The 27773-nt window shown below is 22.0% G+C and overlaps 1 protein-coding gene across 1 annotated transcript; it reads right to left on the reverse strand.

Moving 5' to 3' along the window:
- LOC145831868 (uncharacterized) lies at window positions 1-27661 on the reverse strand. The gene is made up of 7 exons (XM_082939216.1): window positions 27558-27661; window positions 26773-26873; window positions 8919-9100; window positions 3576-3691; window positions 2182-2282; window positions 1045-1178; window positions 1-323 (listed from the first exon to the last, which is right to left on the reverse strand). The coding sequence occupies exons 1-7, from the start codon at window positions 27643-27645 to the stop codon at window positions 215-217; spliced, it is 831 nt and encodes a 276-aa protein (XP_082795342.1). The 5' UTR covers window positions 27646-27661; the 3' UTR covers window positions 1-214.
- Window positions 27662-27773: the final 112 nt, after the last annotated feature.

Here is a 27773-nt window from a genome sequence, read left to right on the forward strand (position 1 = left end):
TGATCATACAATAGTAAAATAAATGGAATGAGTTTAGAAAATGAGGCTATAATAATTTTAAAGTTCGGTAAAGTATATCATTTAAAAGCAGCTAAGAAACAATTTATAAATTATAAAAATGCACTGTGTTTGTGGAAATAAAAAAGGATTTTCGAAGTTATAAAAAAACATCTATTTGATTAGAATTGAGTATTTTAAACGAATGATTTAGTAATTAACAGTAATAATTTTCAATCTGATCAAAATATTCATCGCACAGCTGGTAACTTCTGATATTTCCAACATCAAATCTACCACTTTTTACTTCATAAGCGAATATATCTCTGTAATAATAATTACTGTTTATTTAGATAAAGTAATGCATAAACAAAATGCGTAAAATAACTTTAAATTTTAATTCGATATTTTAAAGGTAAGACAGTTGTAAGCTAGATTATAAAAGTTTTAATGTACCGTTTAACAACAATTAAAGATATTAAGTAACTAAATATAAAAAGAGTAAATAATAATCTAATAAATTTAACCATTGTTTAGGTTTCAAGGCTTAATTTCGTTGAGGAGATTAAATTTTATTTTAGTAAATATTGAAAAGTCGAATTCTAAGTGAACATATTGTTGTATATTACTTAAGACAGGGGTCGGCAAACTGCGGCCCGCGAGCCAGATGTCAAAATCTGCGGCTCGCGAGCTCCTTTTCAGCCAAAAATTTACATTTTTAAACCAATATAAATCAAATATTGTATAATAAAAGTTTACAGTTAGGCTCTTAATTTAGTAAATACTATTTAATAGTGCTCTACTATTGCTTAATTTATCATATTTTTGATCTAAAATAATATTTTTGTACTGATTACTAGAACTTTATTTAAATAAATGCGGCCCTCGAAAATATTTTTCCAAATAGTGCGGTCTGCGAGCAATTTTTCCTATGAAAATTGGACCGCAAGCTACAAAAGGCTGTCGACTACTGACTTATAACAGAAAACTTAATATGGAAATAAGTTTAAACTTAATAAATAACAAACATTAAAAAATAAAACTTACTTGTTATTTTTAATCAAATATTTAACGAAATTTCCAGGCGCGTCTCGCATTTTCATTGGCTGATCTTTTGTCACGTGCATAAATTCGTTGATTTGATTGGTGTGTTCACGAGTCATCATGTAGAAGCACGGACACTGAGTAAAAAAAATATTTAAGGTAGATGTACAAATTAAAAAATAATCTTACATTAAATTCGCTGAAATGTAATCAAAATTTTATCTAATATTGAATTCTTTGATTTGATTTGGTAAGTTCATGTGTCATCATATAAAAACACGGACACTAAAAATCTAATAAAATATTAAAATCTAATAAAAATTTGTTTAAATATTAAGAAATTATTAATACAAAACACTAAATTTATTAATTTTATCGGTGTATTCATGAGTCATTATGTAAAAACATGGACACTGAAAAATAATTATGAAAATGATGATAGTTATAAAAGTTTATAATTTTTGTTTTCTAATTTTTATATTTTAATAATAAAAGTAACATACCTAAGAGCTTATATAAATTATGTTTTGAAGTAAAAACTTAAAACCTTAAACTCTGAAGAAAAATTTAGTTAAAAATATTAAAAGTTTAGTGTTAAAAAATAATAAACTAAATCATTTTAATTTTAAAATAACAATATAATATCAACAAAATGCATAATTAAACTAAAACACAAAACTGTTTTAAATTCTAAAGTGGATAGATTGGTTTTATAGACAAATTACTCTTGAGAATATATCAGATTGAAAGGAATTTTATTTTTTTTTGTAAATTGAGCGTGTCAATAAACATTTGTCAGCACATACATTTGTATTCCTTTGAGATTTGTTAATTTTCAAAAAACTTTTCAGTGGAAAGTAATTTACAGGAAAAGTACTAAAAGCATGCTGAATTTACACATGTTTAAAATAATTTTATATCTAAAGAAATAACCATTGGTGTTTTTGGTCGATACAAGAAACAGTTAAGTATTTTAATGCAAAATATTTTGTTTAAGAATTTGTTTGTTAACATTTCAAACAATAAAACTAATAGCATTTCAACTAGTTTCACTAATGTCAGGTTTTTCGAGCATGAATTATTAATATTAATAAATTTATTTGAAATTATTAATACATTTATACCTTATTATAAACTAACAGCATTTCTAGAACTAGTTTCACTAATATCTGGTTTTTCGAGCATTGAAGTTACATTTTTATCATCACCTTCTAGCTCTAATATACCGTGTTTACTGACATCTGATAAAAAAAAAATTATATGTGATATATTTAGTCTTAATGAATTAAGTTTGTTATATTAAATATATTTATATAAACAAATTAAATTACAATGTTTTTAAAAACTGTTTAATATTTTTATCATAATCTTCACTATATTCCGTGTTTACTAATATCTGATTGTATAAAATATTCATTTTATAATAAAAAAAATAATATTTTTTTCTCATTTTTTTTTTCAAAGATAAGTGTAGAATAAACTCTAAGAAAAAAAACTTGGAATTATTTTATTTTTTTCAGAAAAAAAAAGATATTAACATGCACCTGTTAGATATTTTAGTCCAACATAAGTTTTTAAACTCATAAATTATTTTTTTTCGCAATATTCTGAAACAATAAATCGAAATCAATCAAATAAAAGTCAAATTAATTGTCTATGCTCTAGTGATCTTTAACCACAAAAAAATTGTGGTAAAACAAAAATATTTTTCATTTTTTAAATAATATTTCAAAAAGTGTATACAATACTTAACTAATTTTAATTGTTTCTATTACTGTACATACATATTAGAAAAAGGTTATTATATAAAATTAAAAACAAAATATCACCTAAAATGACGAAATATATATAAAAAAAATATTTTTACTGTTATGCATTCAATTTTTATAGTGACAGTGAAAAATAAATTACATAAAAGTTAAACAAACAGTTTTGTTTGTTTAGTCAAAGCAAATACTTTCAAGTACGATGTACTCGTATAAAAACTTGATTAAACTTTTTCATACAAATAGGTTAAAGTGTATGCATAGTGCAAATTAATTTTTTTGTTTTATTAATTAGCATTAAAATTAGCAATAGACTAAAATTAAGTACTATGTGTAATGTTTTGTTTAAAAAACTAAAATGTAACTTAAGTTAAAAGTATTTTTAAAACAATAAAAATATTTATAAAAAAACTAAATTCGTACTTTAATTACTAGTTAAGTTTTTTACCGAAAACTTAAATTTATTAATTTAAAACAACCAAACACTGCTTTTGGCTATTCTTTAAAAATAAATTTTTGGAAAAAAATTCTCAGTATTGTGTAATAAACTGTTATTATATTGACAATTTTTAATTTTTGAAAATATAATAACAAATTTCATTATTAGGTTTAGACAAAGACTAAATATAAAGGAAAATAAAGCAAATTAAAGCAAAATGTACACATCTAGCTTTTTATGGGTAAAACTGAACTTCTTATCAAACTTTTAACGAAAACAACTTTACTTTTTATCTAAATAAATAATGAATACAAAATAATTAAATAAACCTTGGTCTTTGCATTTATAGGATGTTAGCAAGGTCGCTTTATTGTATTTTTCTTTCAAAACTTTGAATTGTTCAATCATGTTCGATAAATTGAAATTTTCTTTGAATAGCAAATCACTGTAAAAGTATTCTAGGTGAAAACATGGTTTTAAAATAAATTCTAATTGTCTGTAAGTTGATAAAAAAGCTTTGTTTTATTTGTTTAGATTTTTGTGCAGTTTTAAAGTTTAAAACTTTAATTTTAATGATTAAATTTAGAATAAAACAATAGTTATAATTCTAACTTTCTTATAATCTAAACTTTTCAAATAAAAAAACAGAGATTCTAGTAAATGTCTATGAAATTTTATAAACACATTTTGAAACAGTTTTACAGCTTTCTTGTACTGTATTGTGGTAAAAATCTACATTACCTTTACGAATGCTTTATAAAATTTAAACTTTAAATATGTTCTGTGGACATTTCATATTTGTTTATAATGTACATAATAATAATGTACATTGGTATAAAAATTTAATTGCAAACTTTTTTTGTTAAGCACAAGTTTTACTTTAATATTTTTTAAACATACAGTTTTGTAATAAACTCTTAGTTTTACACTAGAATCAACACTTTTTTTAAAACAAAAACTCTTATCAACGAAAAAGCGGTTTAAAAAACAAATATTTACTTTATTACTTTAACCTTGAACTTTGAAAAAATTATGTAATTTTCACCGGTTGTAAAAAGTTTTGGATAAATTTTTTTAACTATATATAGGGTCCAAAAATTGTATAAATTAGTAATTACTTAAAAAGTAAACTAAAGTCGAATTTCAGTTATTTTAAACAATTTCAGTCTGAGGTATTCTTTCATAAAACCGCCTGAATAATAGATAGAACAAATTGAGAGAAAATTTCTCAAAGTAATTATGTTTTAAATAATTTACAGAAAATAAGTCAAGAAAAGTTTATTTTTTTAAAAGTTAGTAAACAACTTCAACTTATTTGTCAGAAATACAAATAGTTTGCATTGGGTTTAACTTTTTTTACTTTAAAAATTTACAAAATTTATTCTAAACTTTACTTATATGATAGGATTTGCAAATGCATACTAGTTTACTTTATTTTTATATACAACACTTTAAAATAATAGAATTAAGAATAATAAAAAAAGCTAATTTTTAGTTTGTTGTAGAAGAATACAAAAACTTTTATTTCCAACTTTTAATGAAACATTTCGAATCTAACGACTGAAAAAGTTTTATATGATTAAACACTCACAGTTGTAAAATATATTAAACAGAAACTGATTATAATCATTTTTGAAATGTTTTGAGATTTTTTTTTGACAGTCTAACATAAAAACAAATAAAACGTTGTTAAAACTGTAAAAAGTGTATTAAACTGTTACACAAAAACATTGTTTGTTAAATTTACTCCTTTAATAAACAACCTTCTTATAATTATGAGAAATTGTCAGCTTTATAAGCCACAAAATTTCAAGAAAATCATATTTATTAAAACACATGATTTCTTGTCAAAAAAATAATATGTAAAAATCTTGCATATTCATTAAAAACATTCTTATGGTATATTTAAAAGACATGTATACTGTTAGATTTTTACATGTTAGAATAGAGTGTTTATTTTTACAACTACTTTTGACTTTCGTGCTGGAAAAAAATGCTTTGTAAACATCATAAAAACATTTGTGCAAAATTTTAGATGACCTGGAGAAAAGTTTACCTTGGCTTTAACCGATTTTCTGAAAACCACCCCAATGCAAAATGTATGGGGTCCAAAAAATGCAACCTTGGAGTTTTAAACTGATTTTTTTTGCTTGTGGCCAATTATCACATAAACACATTGTGCACAACTTAAAACAACTTAGAGGAAACTTTAAGGGGGCACTTTTGATTTTATGTAAGTTTTATCACTTTTTGAAAGTGTTCTAGATTTTATTTTATATATTTCTTTTTATAAGTTATATACTATTCAACTAAGAAATTGAGTTTTTATGAAGACCATAACAAACATTTTTTCAACTAACGAAGAAACTTTTGTTTTTAAAATGTATTAAATTAATTTTATTTACTTCAAGGCAGTTAATAATTTATTAGATCAGAAGACCTTTCCCTTTTTATTTAATAAAAACAAACACCAGCTTTATATAAGCGTGCTAAATTAATGACATTATAAAACTTTCCATTACTTTAAAGAAGTTTATTTTCATTCAGATTCTTAAAACTTTTTCGTAAATCCAAAAATATAAGATTTTATATGAGAGTTTTGACAAAATCTGATTTGTTTTATAGACAACAATTTAAAATGACAGATTTGAGAATTAAAAAAAAAATATTATATTAATTACTGGTAGAAAAATACAAAAACAATTATTTCCGACTTTCAAATATAACATTTCAAATCTAACAATTAAAAATTTTTCATATGATTAAACACTTACAGTTGTAAGTTGTGTTAAAACAGAAACTGATGATAATTATTTTTGAAATATTTTCAAAATTATGTTTTTCTTTTAGACAAGCTATAATAAAAACGAATAAAACGTTCTTAAAAGTGTATTAAATTATTACACATAATCAGTATTTGTTAAATTTACACCTTTAATAAACAACCTTCTTACTTCTCTAAAACAGTAACTGATAATAATGACTTTTGAAATGCTTTGAAAAATTATATTTTCATTTTGAAAAGCTAACAAATAAAACGTTGTTAAAAGTGTAAAAAGTGTATTAAAATATTACACAAAAACATTGTTTGTTTAAGTTACACATATAAAAAACAACCTTCTTATAATTATGAGAAATTGTCAGTTTTATAAACCACAAAATTTCAAGAAAATTATATTTATTAAAACACAAAATTTCAATAAACTGCATATTTATTATAACGCATGATTTTGTTTGTCAAAATAAGTAACACAAATAATTATTTTTGGGTATACTTAGAAGACATGTATACGTACAACAGCTATTGTTTAACTTAAGAAATGGTAAATATTTTATCTTTTATAAATCAATTGCATTAAAATGGATTAATTTACATAATCTCATGTCTCGTATGTGAATTTCATTTAAAAGTTTTAATGAAAGATTTATCCTCATATATCACAAATACAGATAATAAACTTTGTTATATAACCACTTTGATCAGTTTATCTTGGTATGTGAGGTTATATAACGGATTTGACTTTTATATATATTGATAGAACATTTACATACAAGTGACTTATATATTTGTTTTTAAACTACAACTTAAAAAAAATTCTATTCATATAGACCGTAAAAATATATTTATAATAAATGGTTTTAAACAACTGAACAAAAAAATTTACTAAGAATAAATTGGATTAAATGTAATTTTTTTCTTTTTCAAGGCAGTAAATAATTTATTACATTAGAAAGCCATTTTCTTTTTTGTTTATTAAAAACAAAGAGCAAATTTGTATAAGCGTATTAAATTAATAACATTATAAACCTTTCCATTACTTTAAAGTAGATTATTTTTATTCAGATTCAAAGAATTAAGTTCTACGTAAATCTAAATATAAAAAACGGTAAACAACAACAATTTTCCAAGCTGTTTCACATGACTTTTTCGTTACACTAAAACGTATTATTCTTATTCAGATTCTTGGAATTAAATTTGTTTTCATAAATATGTAAAATGGCAAACACTATAAATTTTCTAAAACTGTTAAAAATGTATTATTTGTAAGTAATTAAAATATTATAAACTAGTCTGATTCATATATTTACAATATACTTTACAAACATATTAAAAATGCTTTTACAACAGTTATTACTAAGTTTAATATGTTTTTGATCAATACTTATTTAAAAATTTTAGTCAAGTTAAAATAAGTCAATACTATTTATTGTAATAGAAATAGTCATAGTTTTTAAAAACCTTTTATATCTTCTTGAAACTTGTTTTTGATAAAGCTTACATTAATGTACTAATATCATATAAGCATCAAATTTAATTTTCCTCCTCTAATTACAAATTATTCAAAACTTTGTAGTTTATAAAAATTTATTTAATTAACATAATGATAACAAAATATACTTATTATTTATCAATGACAAACCTAATGTGCTCAAGAAAAGTTTATGGAATTAAATTTTATTAAAAACTGTTATTAAATGGTTAGAAACATAAAAAGTACTTTTCAAATCATAAAATAAACTATTACTCACCCAGACAAAACAACGATATCACAACTTAGCAGCATTTTAAACATTCAGATAAAAATTTGTTTAAAAAACTGATTTTACATGATCAATAGAAACTACTCATCTCAACTTATCTAAAGTACTCTTATGTATCTTAACATAAATTTAGTAAAAAAATCATTTACTAATTATAACAATAACATTACAGCTTTTTATGTGATTAATAATGATTAGTTAAATAAAAAATAAGATTAATTACTACATTTTACTCAAAAGAAAGTTAGTAAAGTAAAAATAATATTGATAATATATATTCCAATAACTTAAACCTATAATTTGCTGTGTCATTATAACGACACTGTAAATATTAAATTAGTACTTTTATATTGCAGTGTTGAGAAAATTGTATAACTTATTAAGGTACCTTAAAAATAATTTTTCTGTTTATTGACAAGTACTAACCCTACCATTATAACGACACTACAATTATTCAGTCCATACGGATTATTTGCAAGTTTAGTACGTTTAACATACATAAAACTTATATTTCTACAAATAAAACTATAGGTTAAAATAATAGATAAAAATACTTTTTTATCGTTCTACAAGTACTAACCCTGCCATAACAATGACATCACAATTATCAAGCCCAAACTGATCAACAACAAATTTAATGCAAGTTTAACTTAACAACAACTAGACACTTAAGAGGTCTTTGACCGAAACTTAGTTTGTAAAATTAATTCTTGAAAGAATAAATTCATTAAACAACAACTAGTATAAACAATTAAATTTATAATAAATAAATTCTTGAAAGAATAAATTCATTAAACAACAACTAGTATAAACAATTATGTTTATAGTAAATAAAATCTTGAAAGAATAAATTCATTGTTTTTCCTCCAGTAGTTGAGATCTCTCTATTTGTTTTCTTAAAACCAAAACATATAGTATTTATTATAAATTAAAAATTTATTAGGTGTTTCTTTTAAAAGTTTCTTTTTATTATACTTACCCTGCCATAATTATGACGTCACAGTCATTAAGCTCATACTCATCAATGACAAATTAAATATAAGTTTAATTAAACAACAACTACTATAAACAATTATATTTATAACAAATTGAAATTTATCAAGTGTTTCTTTAAAAGTTTTTATACTAACCCAGCCATAATAATGACGTCACAGTCATGAAGCCCATACTCATCCATGACAAATTTAATGCAACTTGTGGCGCCATTTCTATTCTCATTGGTAGTTGTACCGTCGCTGGCGATGTGTATTTGCAATTTAGTTGAAATGTCACCAGCCCAAGACTTCAGCTTGCCTATAAATTTGTCGTTTGTCTGTTGAGCAAATGATAAAGTATAAAATTAACAATAATAATAATAATAATATCTTTACTTTAAACAGATATAATGTAGTATGTTTTCCTTCATAAAATAATAAATCACGTTAAAATGCTTATTAATATTTGCTTGCTTCTGGATGAACATGGAATCAAAACAAATTATAATATATTATTTTAGTTTAAGTATCGATGTTTGATTTATTTTTTTATAATAGCTTGAAATGTAGTGAGTGTTTTTTGTTGTTGTTAAAGTGACCAATATTTTTAGACAAAACTAGTTGAGTGATTAATTGCAGTTAAAATTTACTCATTTAAGTTTTGTGAATACCAAGTTTTTGGTGATTTAATTTTTATTTTATGAAAAAAAGTATGTTTCTCATTTATACTGTAGTTACATACAGTGTTCTTTTTTATTTACCAAAAAAATTGTAAACAACCAAAGTTCATAAACTTTCTAAAGAGTATTTGTAAAGATAAAAAAAAAACTGATGTAAATATTCTTTTTCATACTTAAGTGAACTAAATATACTTTATTTATTTACTCCTTTGTAAACCTCTTTAAATTTTATAAATGCAGAAATATAAATAATTTACTCTATTTAAAGAATACTGTTTAAACTTAAACAAGATTTAAAAGATCAGCTAACTTTACAACAGATAGAATATTCTATTAGAAAAATATTGAAAAAAAACTATTCACAGCAATTAATTATAAAAAACAGTATTTTAACAATTGAAGAAATTTATTCATAATTAGCAATTAAAAATAACATTAGAACAATTTAATTTAACAACAATTACATGAAAAACCGCAAAGCGATGTAATTTATTAGCTTTCAATAAACACCAGTACTTGCTTCCAAATATATTATTTTTTATAGCGTCAAGTTAAGAATAAGAGTGTAGGATTTTTTTCTACATTAGTATAACTTATATTGTACGTATTTAAAATAGGTTTAGAAAACTATTTAGTACAAAATTCAAATGAATTTATTTTAACAAACAGTACTTTAAACTTAGAACATAGTTTAAAACAACAACATTTTAAATGAATTGGATAAAAATTACATAAAAAACCACAAACAATGTAAACTTATATGCTTTTAATAAAACAAATAGTATTTGCTTCCAAATACATAAACTTTTATTGCACGTAGTTAAGATAGATGTCATGAAAAAATAATTGATTTTTTTTTACCTTAGAATAACCTTTTACTATGTAAAAAAAAAATAATTATAAGATTTGCAAATTCATAAAAAGTTACTAAAGCTTTTAAAATGTGATGTTCTGTTTAGACTAGAAAAACGTTAAATCTACTAAAATTAAATTGAGTCAAAAGCAAAATTGCGTTTAATTTATTATAAACAGTAACAATAAATTAGTTTGTTTTATACAGAAGTATAAAAATGTTAAACCATTTTCAAGCTTGTTAAAACTATAAACTTGAAAAAAATAGTAATATTTAGTAAATTTAAATACGCTGCAAAATATATTTGTTATAAATTGAAGATCGTATTAACTAAATATATTTTAACTTAGTTATCTTTATTTAACAAGTTTCTACTTAGGTGTTCAATAATACTTATATAAAACATACAATATATTTTTAATTTATTTACGTATTTTATCAATAGTAACCAACGCAATCCTAGTAATTTTTTTAAACATAAATTCTAAATATAACTCCATAGAGTTCTTTATAAGATTAAATTATTAATAAACTAACTTAAAATAACTAATTTAAAAGTTGAAGACAACAGAATAATGTAAACTTAAATAAGAATTATTTCAGTTTTTAACTCAGTTATTGCTAGATTGTGCAACTAAATATTACAATAACTACATGTGTACTATCAGTTTCGAGCAAAACAATTACCAATTTTTAAATAAAACAAGCAACAAATGTTTTCAAACTGATAAAATGAATTTTTATTGCTTGATTACTGCTAAATGCAGCACAAATAGGAGTGTTTTGCAGCGATTTGTAGAAATTCATTTGTAAAAGCTATTTTTAAAGCAAACCACGGCAAAACTATTATACTTTTTAGAAAGACATTTCAAGTTGAAGTAATTATAATATAACAAATCTATTTTTGTTTAAAGCAACTATAAAAGATTACTTAAATATAAAAACCCATCACTAACGTTAAAAAAATTTAATTAACTATAAACTAAGTTAAAAACTATATCATGAAAAATGTTTTTTTCGTAATTTTCTTAAATAGTTTAATTACTTTTTTCGTCAGTATTCGACTTTATCTACTTTGCCAAGATTTTTTTATTTGTAGGAGAAAACAGTAGTGACTAAAAGTATCAAGTTATAAGTTGGCACGGATTTCCTAAATACTCAATGCTGTGTAACACTAACTCATAAGTTTATGTTGTTAAAAAAAATCCTTATTACCATTGATGAATTAAATAAAATGTTATAATTTTAGTCAAAACGTTGATTATTACTTATAAGACTGAATTTTATGTTTATCTTTAATACTAAGCCAAAATTAGCATTGCTTCCAAAAGACTATTTACATAAGTAACTACTTTGAATAGATACTTTAAAAAGCTAATATACTTAAGCCTGACTAGCAAAATAAAAGTCATTTTGTTTTATATTTAGTAATTCAACATCAAATTCAGAGAACTTTATTTATTTTTTAGTATAAGTATGCTAGGTTTGAATTATAATTAAACATAGTTAATATTTATATTGATAGAACTTTAAAACAAAGTACAAAACATAAATTATTAATATTGTTAGTACAGACACTAGTTTAATTACTAATAATTGATCTACTACGTACATAACTAAATTGATTTTATTTTAATTATGAAACGAATAATAACAACCGGTAAACAATTATGAAAAATTTGAAGGAGCTCTATGATTCTGAGTATATTAAGTATTTTGTTATAAAATACTTTAGTAAAATAATTCATCGAATTAATGAATGTATGTGTTTTATGAATATAGTAACATAAATCAAGTTTATTGTAAAGATAATATAGCTTTAAAAATAACAATTAGTATACATAAAGAATTCAAAAACTTAATTTTAAACTTCATAAGTAGATACTTATTTAAATAAATAGCTTTATTATACTACAATATTTTAAACAGTAGATCCTCAAAAACATATTTTCAATAATTTTCAAAAGTATTTAAAAACATATACCATAACATTTTCAAAAAAAAAGTTATAAAGATATAAACTTGACACATTTTAATTAACTGCGCTACAAATAAAAAATTACATAACTTTAAGTTGTACACATTTAATTTAATCACAAAATTTATTTGTTATGAGAATTAAAAACCTAAATAATAAAATCAAAAATATATTTATTTTCTTATTTGGTTTGTAAATTCTTAGAAATAAAAACATTTTTATTCAACTTAAGTTTGCTGTATAAACGATTTCATTTACAGTTTAGGGCTTCATCAAAATAAAACATTTTTTGTAGTGTTTAAAAAAAATTGTACAAACTTTTATACCAAAATCCCAAAATAACTAAATATAATTTGTTGATATTTTATAGTTTTCAATTTTTCTTCTGATTTTAATAAAACAAATCAAACTTTACTCATACTTTTGCTTACAAGTTTAAATAGTGGAACAATATTTCAACTTGCCATATGTAAGGTGATATAAATTATTTACTGTAATATATCAAGACTCGTTTTTAATCTAAAAGTAAATTTAAAAATTAAAGTAAATTAAAAGATACGCACATTCATGCACAACTTATCTTTTAGTCGAAAACTGTATTAAAGCATAAAAAGTATCTTAAACTTGTAAGCAGAAGTATAAGTAAAGTTTGATTTGTTTTATTAACATCAAATGAAAAATTGAAAACTATAAAATATCAACAAATTATATTAGTTATTTTAAGATTTTGGTATAAAAGTTTGTAAAATTTTTTGAACATGTTTTTAAAAGTTAGACAAATAAATAAAATCAATCTACCCTGAGTAGTTTTTCAAGATTGAAAATATTTAAAATTAATAAAATTACTATTTTTAAACTATTGATAAACTATTGGACAATACTTGGTCAGTTTGTCTTATATAACTACATACGTTGGAATTGATTAGAAAATTTTAATTAAACAGTCTGTAGTGATTTGAATATTAAATTATTCAATAAATTAAAAAGATTTATAAGGTATAAAAAAATTAATAAGGCAAAACAAATATCTTAAACTAAACTAATTCTAAATAACAAAAAGACAGAGTGAATCGTAGAAACTTAGTAGTTTAATAGTATTTTACAATATAAAACTTGTATAAATTCTAATTTTAAACTTGACTTTGATCAACAATTGGTCAGTTTTTGTTATATAACTGAATACGTTGGACTTGACCAGTAGGTTTTAATTAACCAGATTGTAGTAATTACAATATTACAATATTTGATAAGTTTGACAATATTTATTGGGATTAATCCAAGTAACCTTTGTAATGACATAAATGCATTGATGTAAAAATTAAAACTATTTCGTTTAGTTGACTATAATAAGCTATTTATCTAAATTGATAGGATAAGCTTTGAGGAATAACTGTTTATCAAATTTGTTATGTTTATTAGTTTTAGTTAATAAAAGATCTGTAAAGATAAAAATAAATAATGTAACAATAAGCTACATGACTCTACAAGCTTGAACTTTATAAACTTTCATTTATAATGCTTAAAAAGCAAAGTTATTTAAAATATAACTTTAAAAATACTATAGTAGAACTTATATACAAACATCTCTGAATGGAAAGTAGTAAAAGCATCTTTTTTTCTTTTTTTAAAGTTAAACTTATTTAAAATATGTCTCAAAAAAAATTAAACATGTGATATAAATTACTACAAGTTATAAGTCACAAGTTTACAATAGTCATAAACAATTTAAACTACTAATTTATAATTACTACGTATATATTTTAATTGAACAAAATTAATAAATATTGTAAATTACTACAATACATAAATCACAAGTTTACAATAGTAATAAACAAGTATTAATAAACTGTTACCACGTATATATTTTAACTGAACATAATACTAATAAACAAAAAACTTTAAACATTAACTTTTGAAATGACTAGATACATTTCTGCAAACATAAATCACAATTTTACAATAGTAATAAACAAATAGTAATGAATACGTACATATTTCAATTGGGCTTAGTTCAATTAACCGTGCATTTAAATTTGCCAGACAGAAAGCCGGCTCTTGACCACAAAAAATTTGCAAGTTTCATTGCATTTGAAAACTTGCAACTGAAAACTTCTGCAAACACTTTAGTTTTGAATGCTTAATTTAATGAAATAGATTTTTAAGTAGAGCAAGATTTTAAAGCATTATTTTAAAAGTTAATATTAAAGATTCATGACATACTAAGATTAATTTAATTTACCATTTTAGTAGATAAAGAACTAACGCATGTTCCAGAAATATAAGTTTTAAACCACCTAGCTAATTTATACTAATTTTTAAAGTTGTTAAGTCAGATAACTTTGTTTATTCAAACTGTGTTAACTTTTAAACTATGAACTTGGTTTTAAATAAACTTACATATTTTTACAAACTTTCCAACTACCAAACTATACGTTTTTGAAACTTGTTATATAGGTATGTAAGTCTATGTGGTATAGAAATTGTATTAACTTTTAAACCTTGAACTAAATGTTTGACCTTATAGAGATTATATTTTAGTATTTGAGAACATCTATATTACATAAATGAAAGTAGTAAGACATATTTCTCAACCACAAGAATTTCATTACAGTGCTCCATACTAAAATTTAAAACTAACTTATTGACATGGATAAAAAAAAACTTTTACTCGTACTCATGGATTGAAATAAACTGTATTCGGTTTTTAAAAACTTGATTTATATATAAGTTAGCATTTTTGATTATTAACGTAGTAAGATATTTCAAAAATTTTTGAAAAATATAGATTTTATTAAATATTTACAATTTTTTCAAATGTGCAAGTTGTTTGTTGCTAAATTAGTAAAAACACGCAGTCTATCACTTGGCTAGCTTAACAAAATATCAAACCAAATAAACAAAATTACTAAATTTTTTTTTAAACTGGTGAAGAAGAATAAAAAAATTATGAAAAAATCTACCCACTTCCCACAAAACTGCAACCTAAATGCAGCAACTAATAGTTTGCAATTTGCTTCAATAAATGAACTCTGCTTTAAACTTTTCACTTATAATTTGTTTATTAGAAACTCTTGTTTACTGTTTAAAAATAGGTGCAGTTTCATTACAATATATTTTCTTTGTAAACTTAAAACAAAGTTCTATTGTTTCAGAATCTGTACGTAAAAATTTAAATAACTCATTAAATAAAACATCGTAGGTGCGGTTTAGTTTGTAATGTATGATTAACACATAAAAAAAATATTTATTCTGGATTAATATGTAAAAACTATATCATTCTTCAAAAATTTAAAAAAAATTATTGAAGATAATATTAAAAAAAATTGATTGTTAAATTATGTTTTATAATATTTTTGTTACACCAACAACACACAAACTATTATTTTGTTCAAGATTTAAGCTATATGAAAAATGTTTAATATTCAGAATAAGTATTGTATTGATATAAGTTCATATTTAGTAGTTAAAATTATTGAACTGTAGTTTAATTTAAAAACTTTACGTAACACTACTAATTTTTCAGTCTGGTTGAAGTAAATAGTTTGTAGCATTAAAAATATTTGAGTAGATGTTTGACAAGGCTTAATGGACTGAAACCAAACAACATTTAAAATATCACTTTCATTGCTCAACTTAATAAATAAGTATTCTAATCTTGTTTGTATTATTATCTCAATCATTTAAGTTTTTTTAAGTATAATCATAAATGATAATTAAACACAATTCAACCAATTACACAAAAGATTAATCTATACGCAACATTTATCTTTTTATAGTTAAAAACAATAAATTATAAATAGTTTATACTTTGTGGTTAAAACTTATAACGATAAATACTAATTATAAATAATGCATAACTACAAAAAACAGCAGAAAATAAAAAAATAAACAAAAAACTCATAAACAAATTTCAAGTGCCTTATCAGTTGCCGCTATATTTAGAATGAATGCAAATTGATAAAACTTAGCTATTTATAACTGAACATTGAAAATAAATAAAAAATCAAAAGAAGATATTTTTTAACAAATATTTTATTTCCATTTGTTTATATTTACTGAAATAAATACACATTATACTAAGAGTAAATAATACTTATTTAGTGGTTTAATTTTCAAAATAAAAAACTTAAGTTGTTTAAAATGTTATTGTTATAAAAAGAATGAATACAAACTAATAAAACATGTCAAATGCTTTTATTTATAATTAATATTGTTTGCAGGAATTTCAAGATTTATTTGCATATAAAACTGGAAAAAGAAAAATAGAAAATTAAATAAAAAAACTTTCTTTGTATTAAATCAAATAATACATTATATTCAAAGTATGTTTTAATAATTTACAACACAAAATTTTACTAGTTATAAGTATTCAGTCTTCATCATTTTTACTCGAATCTCTAAGGTAACCTAATTAAGATCAATCACTTAATTTAATTTAATACAGAAGAGAATTAAATAAAAGATTTTTAACTTAGTCTGAATAAAAACTATTTATAATTAATTTTACCATATTTACCAATGTTAATTAAGTTCTACTAGACTATTGTTTTGAAAATAAAATATTAAAATCGTACTTTAAATTGTAGGAATAGTTATAGAGAAATACTTTAATGTAAATTTTAAAACTCTAACTACTTTTTACATTTAAGCAATAAATATTCATTTAATGTATTTCAAAATCACAAAACAATTTTTTTATTAAAAAAAATCTTATAATTAACGTAAAATTTAAATCTTATGTAACAGTTCAATGTAAGACAATAAAAATATTAATCTCAATAAATTCAGACAGTTGTAGTATTTACTAAATTTAAATTCTTTCACAAGTTTAAATCTGCTTTTAATCCACATGACTTTTGTACAAAGTTTTTATTTTTTTAGTTACTACTTTAGTCATATGTGCTTTAAACTTTATTTTTAAAAAATTTTGATAATACTATGTATTTTTGTTATTTTTTTTTTCTGTACAAACATACAAGTAATTACGTTATTAACCAAAGAACATTAAAACTTAATTACCTATAAGGAAACACAAAACATAAACTAAACCAAGTTTGAAAAAGTTAATTGAGTTTCTATGTCTTGATTTTAATTTAACTAACTTCAAAAATATTAATTTGTATAAATATTATATTTTATGCGCACTTTGTTCCAATTGAAAAGCACAGGGTCTTAAGTTTTATAGTTTATAATGAATTGTTATTGGAAACTAACGATAAAATCTTATGTTTCAAATTTATCGACAGAGAGCTTTATTGAATTCTAATTTTCTCAATCACTCATAATGAGATGTATATCAAGCTTTAAATTCTAATAAAAAGATTAATTGTAACCACGAAAAAGTTATTGAACTTATGAAACTTTGCTTTGAATGGATATTAATACAAACTCCAGTTGAAAGAAATACTTTATCAAATAAATCTGAAAAACAGTTCAACTTTTAAAGCTGGAACATATAAATACAAACAATATTCTAATACAAATAATAAGTCATTATAAGTTCACAGTAGTAATAGTTTGCAAGTTTAATTACTAATAATTAACTTACTACGCAATTAGTTCGAAATAGAAGGCTAACTTATTAAATACTTATTTAAATTAATAAAAAAAATTTTATTGATGTGTAAAAGATCACAGGTAAAACTCAAACAGTTTTAAAGAAAATAGTTTCTTTATTTCAATGTATTTCCAAGTACAACTGCCATATCAAGTTTTAAGTGGGAATTTTAGTTTAAATATGGCATTTAAATCAACAATATTCAAAATACAAAATTTCAAATTAATGAACAGTTATTTTTAAACTTCAAACTAACTGCTGGTGACGTATGAGTAAATTTGTAAACATTTTTATTCCATTACTGAATGGGTAACATACATGCTAAAATAATCACAAAAGTTTTAAAAATAACTAAAAACTGAATATTTTAGCTTTATGCACTTCAGGACTAATTTTTATACAGAATTATTTAACTTATTTAGACTTATTTTATTGTAGAAACAGTAATTGTTGTAGATTACCGACATATGTTATTTAGAGATAAATATTAAATCATTCTAAAATCAAATAAAATTAAATGAACATTGTACTTTGGTTACAATCATAGTAAAATATAAACAAAACAAAAACATTTTTGCTAAACATTATTTCTAAACTAAACATTATCATATACTATTTTAATATTTTATTTCAATACTTTATTTGAAAGCACATCTAAAACATGTTTGGAAAAACTTGTTTTTGAAAACTAGTTTTAAATACTGATTTTTTTCATTATCAAAAAGTAAACATAATTGAAAGAATTCATAGTTCAAGGAAACAAATTTTACAGCTAAATATAGAGACAATTATGATGTCACATAAGTGGTTCAAGTGTTATTGTTGCAAAATATTTAAACAAACAATGTTTAGTTGTTATGAGTTTGTTTCACATTTGAAATTGATTTTAGAATAAGTTTTGCAAGAACGACAAAAAATCTTTTAGAAGTAAAATACTGCACAAAATTATTATAAAACTTTTAAAACAAACATTTGTCAAGTCGTTCAGGATTTTTTAAAATATTTTAAACAAATTTCACTACAGAGTCAAAAAAAGAAGAAACAAGAAAAAATCTAATCTTTTTTCAGTATTTGGAAATACGGTCAAATAACTAAGAAGTACAGCACTATATTTATTGTAAGTTGTAATTAATTATGCTAAGTTTTAATAAAAATTATAGTAAATTTCCATAAAAATTGTTAAAAACAAAATTAAATTTTACAGTAGTAACAAGGTACTAGTGCAAGTAACCATTGTAATTATGTTTGTGAGCTTTTAAGTGCCCTGAGTTTAATTGTAGTAATTCACAAAACAACTTGAAAAACCGCAAACATTGCCAGAGGGAATTACTAAGAAAAAAAGATTAACATAAAAAGCTTAAATTCAAAAAAACAATTTAAAGTTTTATAAATAAAAACCATTTTTTCATTTTAATCAATGCAGTTTTTTTTCTTATTTAGACTCAAAGTTAAAATCTTGTACTTAAAGTCGCAGTTATTTCAATTGTTCTGTAATTTCAATCCACAAAAAAAACGTTTTATTCAATTGATTTCCAAAAAACTGTTTCTAAATTTAAATTTCAAAAAAAAGTTTAACTTTCAAAAAAAATCAATACAGATTATATATTTAAAGCTCTTAAATAAACTTGAACTTTTTTTTTGGTTTTTAACTTACAAAAACTTAAACATTTTATGTGTTTTTTCAAACAATCTTTTAAACCAATACCCATAAAGCTTTAAACTCTCTTTAAAATCAATACAAATTTTCTACTTATCCCAACAATGCTTAAATGCAACAAACAGTTGAAAGTTATAAAAATGAGCCAACTTTTTCAAAATAACCTCTGCTACTTTCAACTATCGATTTTTGTTGAATGCATTGCAGTGTTATTTAAATTTAAAACATCAAACCCATGATGTTCTATTTTATTTTTAGGTATTGTTATCTATTGTTATGTAACATAAACACACTTTTATGATTATTTAAAGATAATTAACTAATATAATTTTAGATAATACTGATTTTTATTGAATACATTGCAATGTATTTGAAAATTCGAAATATCAAGACAAATGATGTTTTAATTTGTTTAACAAAATAAAAAATACTTTTGTATTTTTTAACACACTTGATTGTAAATTTTAAGATAGTAAACTCTATCTCAGAGGAATGTAGTTTTTTGTTGAAAATATTGTAGTGTTATGAGAAATTTTTCAAAACCAAATAAATTTTTTTCTATAAAGCAAAATAAATTGATGTGTTTTTTAGTGCTGTGTAAAAAACAACAGTTCAAAAAAAAATCTATAACGTTAAAAAATTATAAATAATCCAATGAATGGATTGCATTGTTATTTAGTTTAAAATTAAGACAGAAAAACACATGATGTTCGACTTTGATTAAAATTATTTTATCACCTTTTTTATATAATCTTGAATTATGGTAATGTAATATAAATCGAAAGGATATTAATTTTTACCTTTTACAATGTCTATTGGAAATTTTTAAAACAACAAACCACATTATTTTGTTCTTAAGAAATGTTGCTTTATATTTTTGAAGTTTTCTGTTTAAGATAATAAATAAAATAATACCAGTATTGCAGTACTATTCTGTTTTTCAAGTTAAACCACATAGTATTATATTTTCTTATTACAAAACATTATGACACTTTGATGGTAAATTCACATAAAAAAAAAGTCTAAAAACATACAAGACAAATAAAAATGCATAGCAGTATATTGTGATTTTTGAAAATTAAAAATCGAAACCAATAAATCATTTTAAATTGATTTGAAATATAAAATACTACTTTTTATTTGTTTTACAGTACATTCTGATAAGCATTTTAGATAGTACCTTAGTGCTAAATAGTAAAGTGTTGATTTTTGATGAGTTCGTTGCAATATAATTTTGTTTGTTAAAAAGAAAATAGTGAATCATTATTTATTTTTTACAATAAACTAATACCATTTGTTTTGTTATTTACACAACAAAATATAAAATAATGATTCATTGCATAACTATAGTTTACTTCATTTTAAAATTTATTTATACACTTAAAACTATAAAAAAGTGATCTATATTTTTATTTGATTTTTTTTGTTGGTGTGATAAAAAAAAAATTTTTAGTACAAAAACTAATCAAGTATAAAAATAATCAATAAACATAAGTATTTAGTTTTAATTTTTGTTTTACATATCTTTAATGACCTACCAAATTAAAATTCTATTTATTTCATTAAAGCTTATGTTACTATTGTAATATAACACTTAGTTTGTTACTTAAGCATAAAATTTTTAAAAACTAAAAAATTGTTACATAAAAATTTTGCGAATTTCGTCAATAACTGAGCTTTCAAAAAAATACTAATTATGGTTATACAATAATACAAAAATCATCAACAATTATAACAAAGTTTTTCATAACCAGTAAAAAAATTTAAGACAGAAAAAAATTCAATAACAAATTTCGATTGGACTTTATCTAGTGTTAAGTCCTTTATTTTTTTTTTTAACAATGCAATAATTTTTTAACAATACACTAAAATAGCTCTCTTTATAATCATTTTAAATCTTTTAAAAGCTTTCCACTCAATTTTAATAATGAAAAATAGTATCTATTACAAAAATAATTATTATGTTAAAATGCTTAAAATAATACAAAATAAAGTACATAGTTAAATTGTAACACTTTAAAGTCTTTTTCGACTTTATTTACAATAAAAAATAATAAAAGAACACTTATCTACTTTAAAATTGAGCTGATTGAGCAATTTTTCATTTTATGGTTGACATAGTAATCTTTATTGTTTTACAAACTGCATTTACTCCTATTATTTTACAATTAGAAAAACTGTATTTATCAACTTAATATAGCACAAATACTTCTTGAAACGACACAGCTCATTAGCAAATAAATAATAGAGTAGATAAAAATAAACTGCATGTTGTTAAAAGTAAAACATTTTTAAAATTAATAAGTAGTTACATATTATTTTTTGGATCATTAACTTATTTAAATCTTATTACTTTACTAAAACTAGAATTTTACTTATACACTTCAACTATCAAACACACTTTAAGAGAACATTTATATATATATATATAAATATTTTTTTTAATCTGACTTTTTGTAGTAATCATACTATTTAGATAAATATAAGTCAGAACAAAATATAAAATATTTCGACCATAAAATTATAACAACTACGTGTTAGATACATATGTGAGTAATACTTATATTAAGTATTTTTTATACCATAATTTAACTTGTTTTGTTTTAAGGTAAAAATTTGTTTTAACTGTAAGCTTCCATATAAAGCATTTGAGCGGAAATTTAAATTTTAATAACGATTAAAAGCACAAAACTGTTCAAATTTTCAATAATTACGTCACAATCAAAATAAGCTACACCAATTTCAATTAAATTTTAAGCTCATTTCATTAATTACACTTTTACTTAAGCAATGTTTAGTCTGTAAATTATTTAGAAGAAAAAAGAAAGCTATATACAGCTTTGATTATTGTTAGTATTGTTGTTATATTGGTTTTAAAACTTAGCTAAAAATTTAAACTTCTACTAAAACTCAGTCTTTATATTAAAATTTGATTTGTTTAGTTTCTTAAGTAAAAATTTTCAGTAATATTTTGTTTTTATCTTAATTTAATTGTTCAATTGCTATTTTCCATGACTGTCACATATCTTTTTTTAGGTTTATTTAAGCACTGAAGAGGTCTTTGACCGAAACTTAGTTTGTAAAATAAATTTTTGAAAGAATAAATATATTACTTCTCCTCCAGCAGTTGAGATCTCTCTATTTGTTTTCTTAAAACCAAAACATATTGTATTTTTTTTTTAATAACTTAGAAAATAGTTTATGAGCAACAAGTACAAAACATGACTATTTTGACTATATAGATAGTTACAATACATATTTCAAGGTTAACTTGTGTTTAATACTAAATTTCAAAACAAACAAAACGTTACATCGATTGACAAGCCTACAAACAAAAACTGTGGTTAACTATTTACTTTTGTTTTTAACACTTAGGTAAGGCGTTCAAAAACATTAAAAGTTTAAAAAAAACTTGCTTGGTTTTCACAGATAACAATTTTGAAAAAAGCACAAAACTTTTTTTTCCAGATTTTTATGCTTTGTTGTAAATGGACAGTTTAAAAAATATAAATTTATAAAAAATTCACACTTTTTACGTATTAACGCATTCATGTGTAATAACATTTTTGAATAGTATATAAATAACTTTTCATTAACAAAATAATGTTTCGACTATGCAGATACAGTTTTAAGGTCAGTTTCTGGTTTATAGCAACATTTATAATACAAACAAAACGTTTTTATGTTGACACGCCTCAAATATGCCTATAAACAAAAACTTTCCAAGTAGTTAATTATTTACTTTTGTTTTCTAACTTACGTAAGTTTTCTAAAAACTTTGAGTATACTAAAAAATTATACAATATTTATCAACTTTAACATTTCATTTTATTTTCATATAAAAGTAGCTTTCAATTTTAGAGCTAGCTTTTTCTGAGACTTAAAACTTTTTTATTTTTGTTTATGTATACAGTTTTAGTTGTCATCAAAAATAATGTTTTAACTCTCATATAATTTTCATTTCAGATTCAAAATATAATTCAAATTTGTTTAGTACTTACCTATTAAAAACAAACAAAACTTTTAATTTCACTAACAAATCAAAAAAATTGTTTTCACTAACACCCAAACCACGCCCACAAAATGCCTTAATCATAAATGTTTATTTTGGTTAATTATTTATCTTTGTTTTTTGTACTTACGTAATTTAATTTATAACTTTCTAATTCATTCAAAGTGAAATTGTATTATTTTTATCGACAACGCAGTTTTTAATATTAGTTTTAAAAACTGTAAAGAGTTAATGCGAACAAATGGTTAATTTCACAATCCAAATTATAAATCAAACATTTATTTTTGATAGCCACTTATGTAATTTAACACATCTAGAACTTTTTTAAAAACTGTAATTAGATATTCTGTAACAATTTAACTTGTAACTAAAATTATTTTTATTTTCTTTTAAATTTATTATATATGTAAATTGTTTTCTACTTTTTCAAAAGTCATAACTAATATTTATCAAAAAACATAATTTTATATACTAATGTTTTCAAAAATCATTTTACAAAGTAGATAAAAAAAAACATACTCAATAGAAGTTATAATCAATATTGGAAATACTGTTTGTTTTAATTTTTATATACCATACAACTAAACAACAAATAAATGGTCTAAAATCAAATATTTGTAATTAAAAATAACATAATGTTGACGATACTACAAGCTTTAAGAAATAATAATTTAGGATAAAATAATCACAAATCCTTATAGAACAGATTGTCGATGACTTTAAACGTTGTATTTTGTTTGTTTTAACTATTACATACAATACAACTACATTCACTAATAATATAAAAGTTAATTTAACAGCTTAATTAGAGATTTTAAATAAATGACAATGTCTTCTTAATAAAACACTAAAATTAAAACATTAAAACATTAAAATTTTCTTTTAAAAAAGTAAAAAATTGTTTGTCAATGTTTAAAATGTTTTGTTTGTTTTAAATTTTACATAACACACTACACATACAACATGCAAAACAAATGTTTACCAACCATGTAGAATACACAATTATATGTTAAAATTCTTTTGCAATGTCATTGTTTGTTATAAAGCGTAAAAGAAAATACTAAGCGTTTGAGTTTATTAAAATTAATTAGCTCTATTCTGCTTTAAAATATTCTTTATCATATAAGAAAATGTTTTTATTGAATGCTGTTTCTTTATTTGTAATGAAATAAAAGATAATCGAGTACTTATAAATTTAAGAAATCTTTTACTTTTAAGTATTAAATTGTGAATATCTTTACACTATAATGATGTGTATAGGTCAGAAGCTGTAATTTATAAATTCAATGTATAAATATTAAAACTAAATTAATGTTCACCAAAAAATGTACTAAGTATAAAACTTACAAATTTAAAGTCAATTTGATTGAAAAATATAACAACATTAAAATACTCAGGTACAGTTGTTAGCAAAATGATAAATAACATTATTCATAAAATTAAAATCTAACTTCTGTTAAAAACATTAATTAAATCAAACTTTAATCAATTGACAAAAAAGTCAGTACATAAAACTGTTTTGTTCATTCAGTTAAACTGCAGTAAAGTATACAACAGTTTGTTAAACAATGCACTTCATTGATATGTGATTATGTAAACTGTTTTGTGAAACTACATCATACACAGTAGTTATTTAAAATTGCGAAATATAACTAGCACAGCAGAGATATATAGCTAGTTACTATTATTAAAAAAAAATGTTTATTTCCATATTATTCAAGTTAAGTAATAGTGTAGAGAGAATTATCTTTACTTGATCGTATGTAAACCCGCCTAGGGGGATACACATGACAAATTAATTTAAAACCTATATTTTTGTATGAAGAAAATCTGCAATATTTTAATAATCTATTTTATTTATTTGATAAATTTTAAATTATTTATAAATTATTTCTACTTAATAAAATTATTTACTAAGTGAAGATCTCTTGTAGTTTATCATAATATATATATATAAAAAACGTCGTATTATTTTTAATAATCCATGAAAATTATATATAATACATTTATTAATACGTCTAATTGATTATATTGATAAACTCATTTTTTACTTGTAAAACAGCATTGACTTATATTAGATAAATAGATACTGAAATAGAAAACTGATTTTTTTATTTAATTTGTCCTGATAAATGACATATTAAGTTGTTTTACTTCCCTAAGCAATAATAAAAAAAGAAAATATATAACACTAGATTATAAAAATTATAATACACTTACAAAAGACTTGTTTTAAACGATAAAACCTAGTTCACAGATTTGTGCAAAAATTATGAAAAATGAAAAATTTACATGGAATACAACAATATAATTATATTGTTTTTAATTCAAGAGTAAATAATTATATAATTAGTCAAGCATGAAAAAAATAAGATTAGTTTTAAATATCAAAACGTAAATTTATTAAGTTTATTTTTATTACTTTATTTTAGATTGAAACCATTTACTTAACGCAATCAAGTACATTTTTCAAATACTATCATTTCGGCTCAACTTGTTTGGTTTTGAAGAAAAACTGGTTTTAAATGTTTAAAGATTTAAAGTTTGAGTTTCTTTAAAGTGTGAAACTTTTATTTGTAAAACCATGACATTGATTTTCACAGCACACTTTATAAATTAAGTATATATAAAGTTTATTGAAAAAAAAAACAAATTAAAATATTTTTTTAGTAGTATAAAAACTTTTCCAGTGTGCTCTGTGAACAAATAAACATTCTATCTAATCGTTGTTTTGTTCCAAAGATATGCTTAAAGCAATGAAACAACCGTAAACAATTCGAAGACTAGTTGTTATTATTTTATTGCTTATATTAAATATTAATATCTGCGTTACTTTAAGCTATACCTACAATTATTTTAATTAAAAAGTAATCAGTGTTGTTGACAAATGTTTCATTACTTTAAATAAAAAAGGTTGTAAAAATTCACACAACACTATAAAGCTATTTATTAGAAGAAAAAAATCCCGATTTAAAAACTTTTTATTTCGGTTTTATAAATTTCAGAAAGTAAATCTACAAATAAATCTGAAAAATATATTTAATTTATGTATCAAATTTCATTAAAATATAGTTTAAAATGAAAGACAAATTCTATTAAACAAAACTAACCCCGATATAAACTCTTTTAATTTTGGTTTATTAGTATAGAATGATTATAAAATCTATACTGTTACACAACATACAACAGAAGACATATATAGATAACTGAAGTATCAAACTTCTGAAACTTGCAATTTAATGGTTTGGTTTTCAATGTGTAAACAAAACTAACCCCGATATAAACACTTTCTATTTCGGGGATTTTTTCAAATATTTCAATCCATCTTGTCATGAGGGGTTTCTTGTTTATTGGCAGAAGAAGTTTTGGCACGTCTGAAATAATTAATTTACATAATTATCAAACAAATAACTGCTAATTGTTAAAAAATAATACCATACTTGCGGACAGTGTTACTTTTTTTCATTATTATTACTAATGAAAAATATTAAGATATGTAAATACAAAAAATAATTCACAAACAGTTTTTAAGGTAATTTTAAAGTTAAAAAGGTTTGTTTCTTTGTTAGACAACATTTTTCAAAGCAGTTCATAGAGTGGGCGACTTTAGGAAATACTGGTTAAAAGTAACTGGATCTTTAAAAATGAGCGAACTCACATAAACTAATAATTTGATAAAACTATTTTATTTTTCTGTCAATATGCATCACTACTAAATAAATGTCGTCAACGGAACATGTATTTGATGATAATTATTAAAAAAACTAACTAACTACTTAAAAAAAACTTCATAAGCAGCATTGGAAACTTTCATGTCTCAAAAGTTTATCAACTACAATTTTGCGTGTCTTTGACTAAACAAATAATGGAACATTTTATGTCTATTATTTAATTTATTAAAATTAAATTAAGTGTATTACTTTAATACAATAGTAAAAAAAAACTAATTACCTAACAAAATATTATAAAATTTGAGTCCTTTATATTCATTGTTTAATTTATTTAAGTTTAACTTAATGTCAATTAGTTTTTTAATAAAATTTAAAAAAAATATTTACCTAATAAATGGTCATAAAAACCATTGGAATCTTGTATGTCCCTGGTCAATCTGGTACCATGGCCAGCGCCCAACACTATAACTTTCATTATTTATTAATAAAATTCTGTGGAAAAAAAAAGTAAAAGGCACACTAAATTAAATAACGTTGGCTGATCAAAATAAAAAAAAACCCTAAAATTTATATGTAAAATAAAAAATTGTCGGTAATTATAGT

Source organism: Thalia democratica, chromosome 3, assembly GCF_965202585.1.
Source record: "Thalia democratica chromosome 3, ktThaDemo2.hap1.1, whole genome shotgun sequence".
NCBI lineage: Eukaryota > Metazoa > Chordata > Thaliacea > Salpida > Salpidae > Thalia > Thalia democratica.

Coding starts and splice junctions, on each gene's coding strand:
- LOC145831868 (XM_082939216.1), bottom strand. CDS start 27,645: ATGAAAGTTATAGTGTTGGGCGCTGGCCATGGTACCAGATTGACCAGG. Junction 1,179..2,181: donor AAACTAGTTCTAGAAATGCT/GTTAGTTTATAA, acceptor TTTTTTACTCAG/TGTCCGTGCTTCTACATGAT. Junction 324..1,044: donor TATTTGATTAAAAATAACAA/GTAAGTTTTATT, acceptor TTATTATTACAG/AGATATATTCGCTTATGAAG.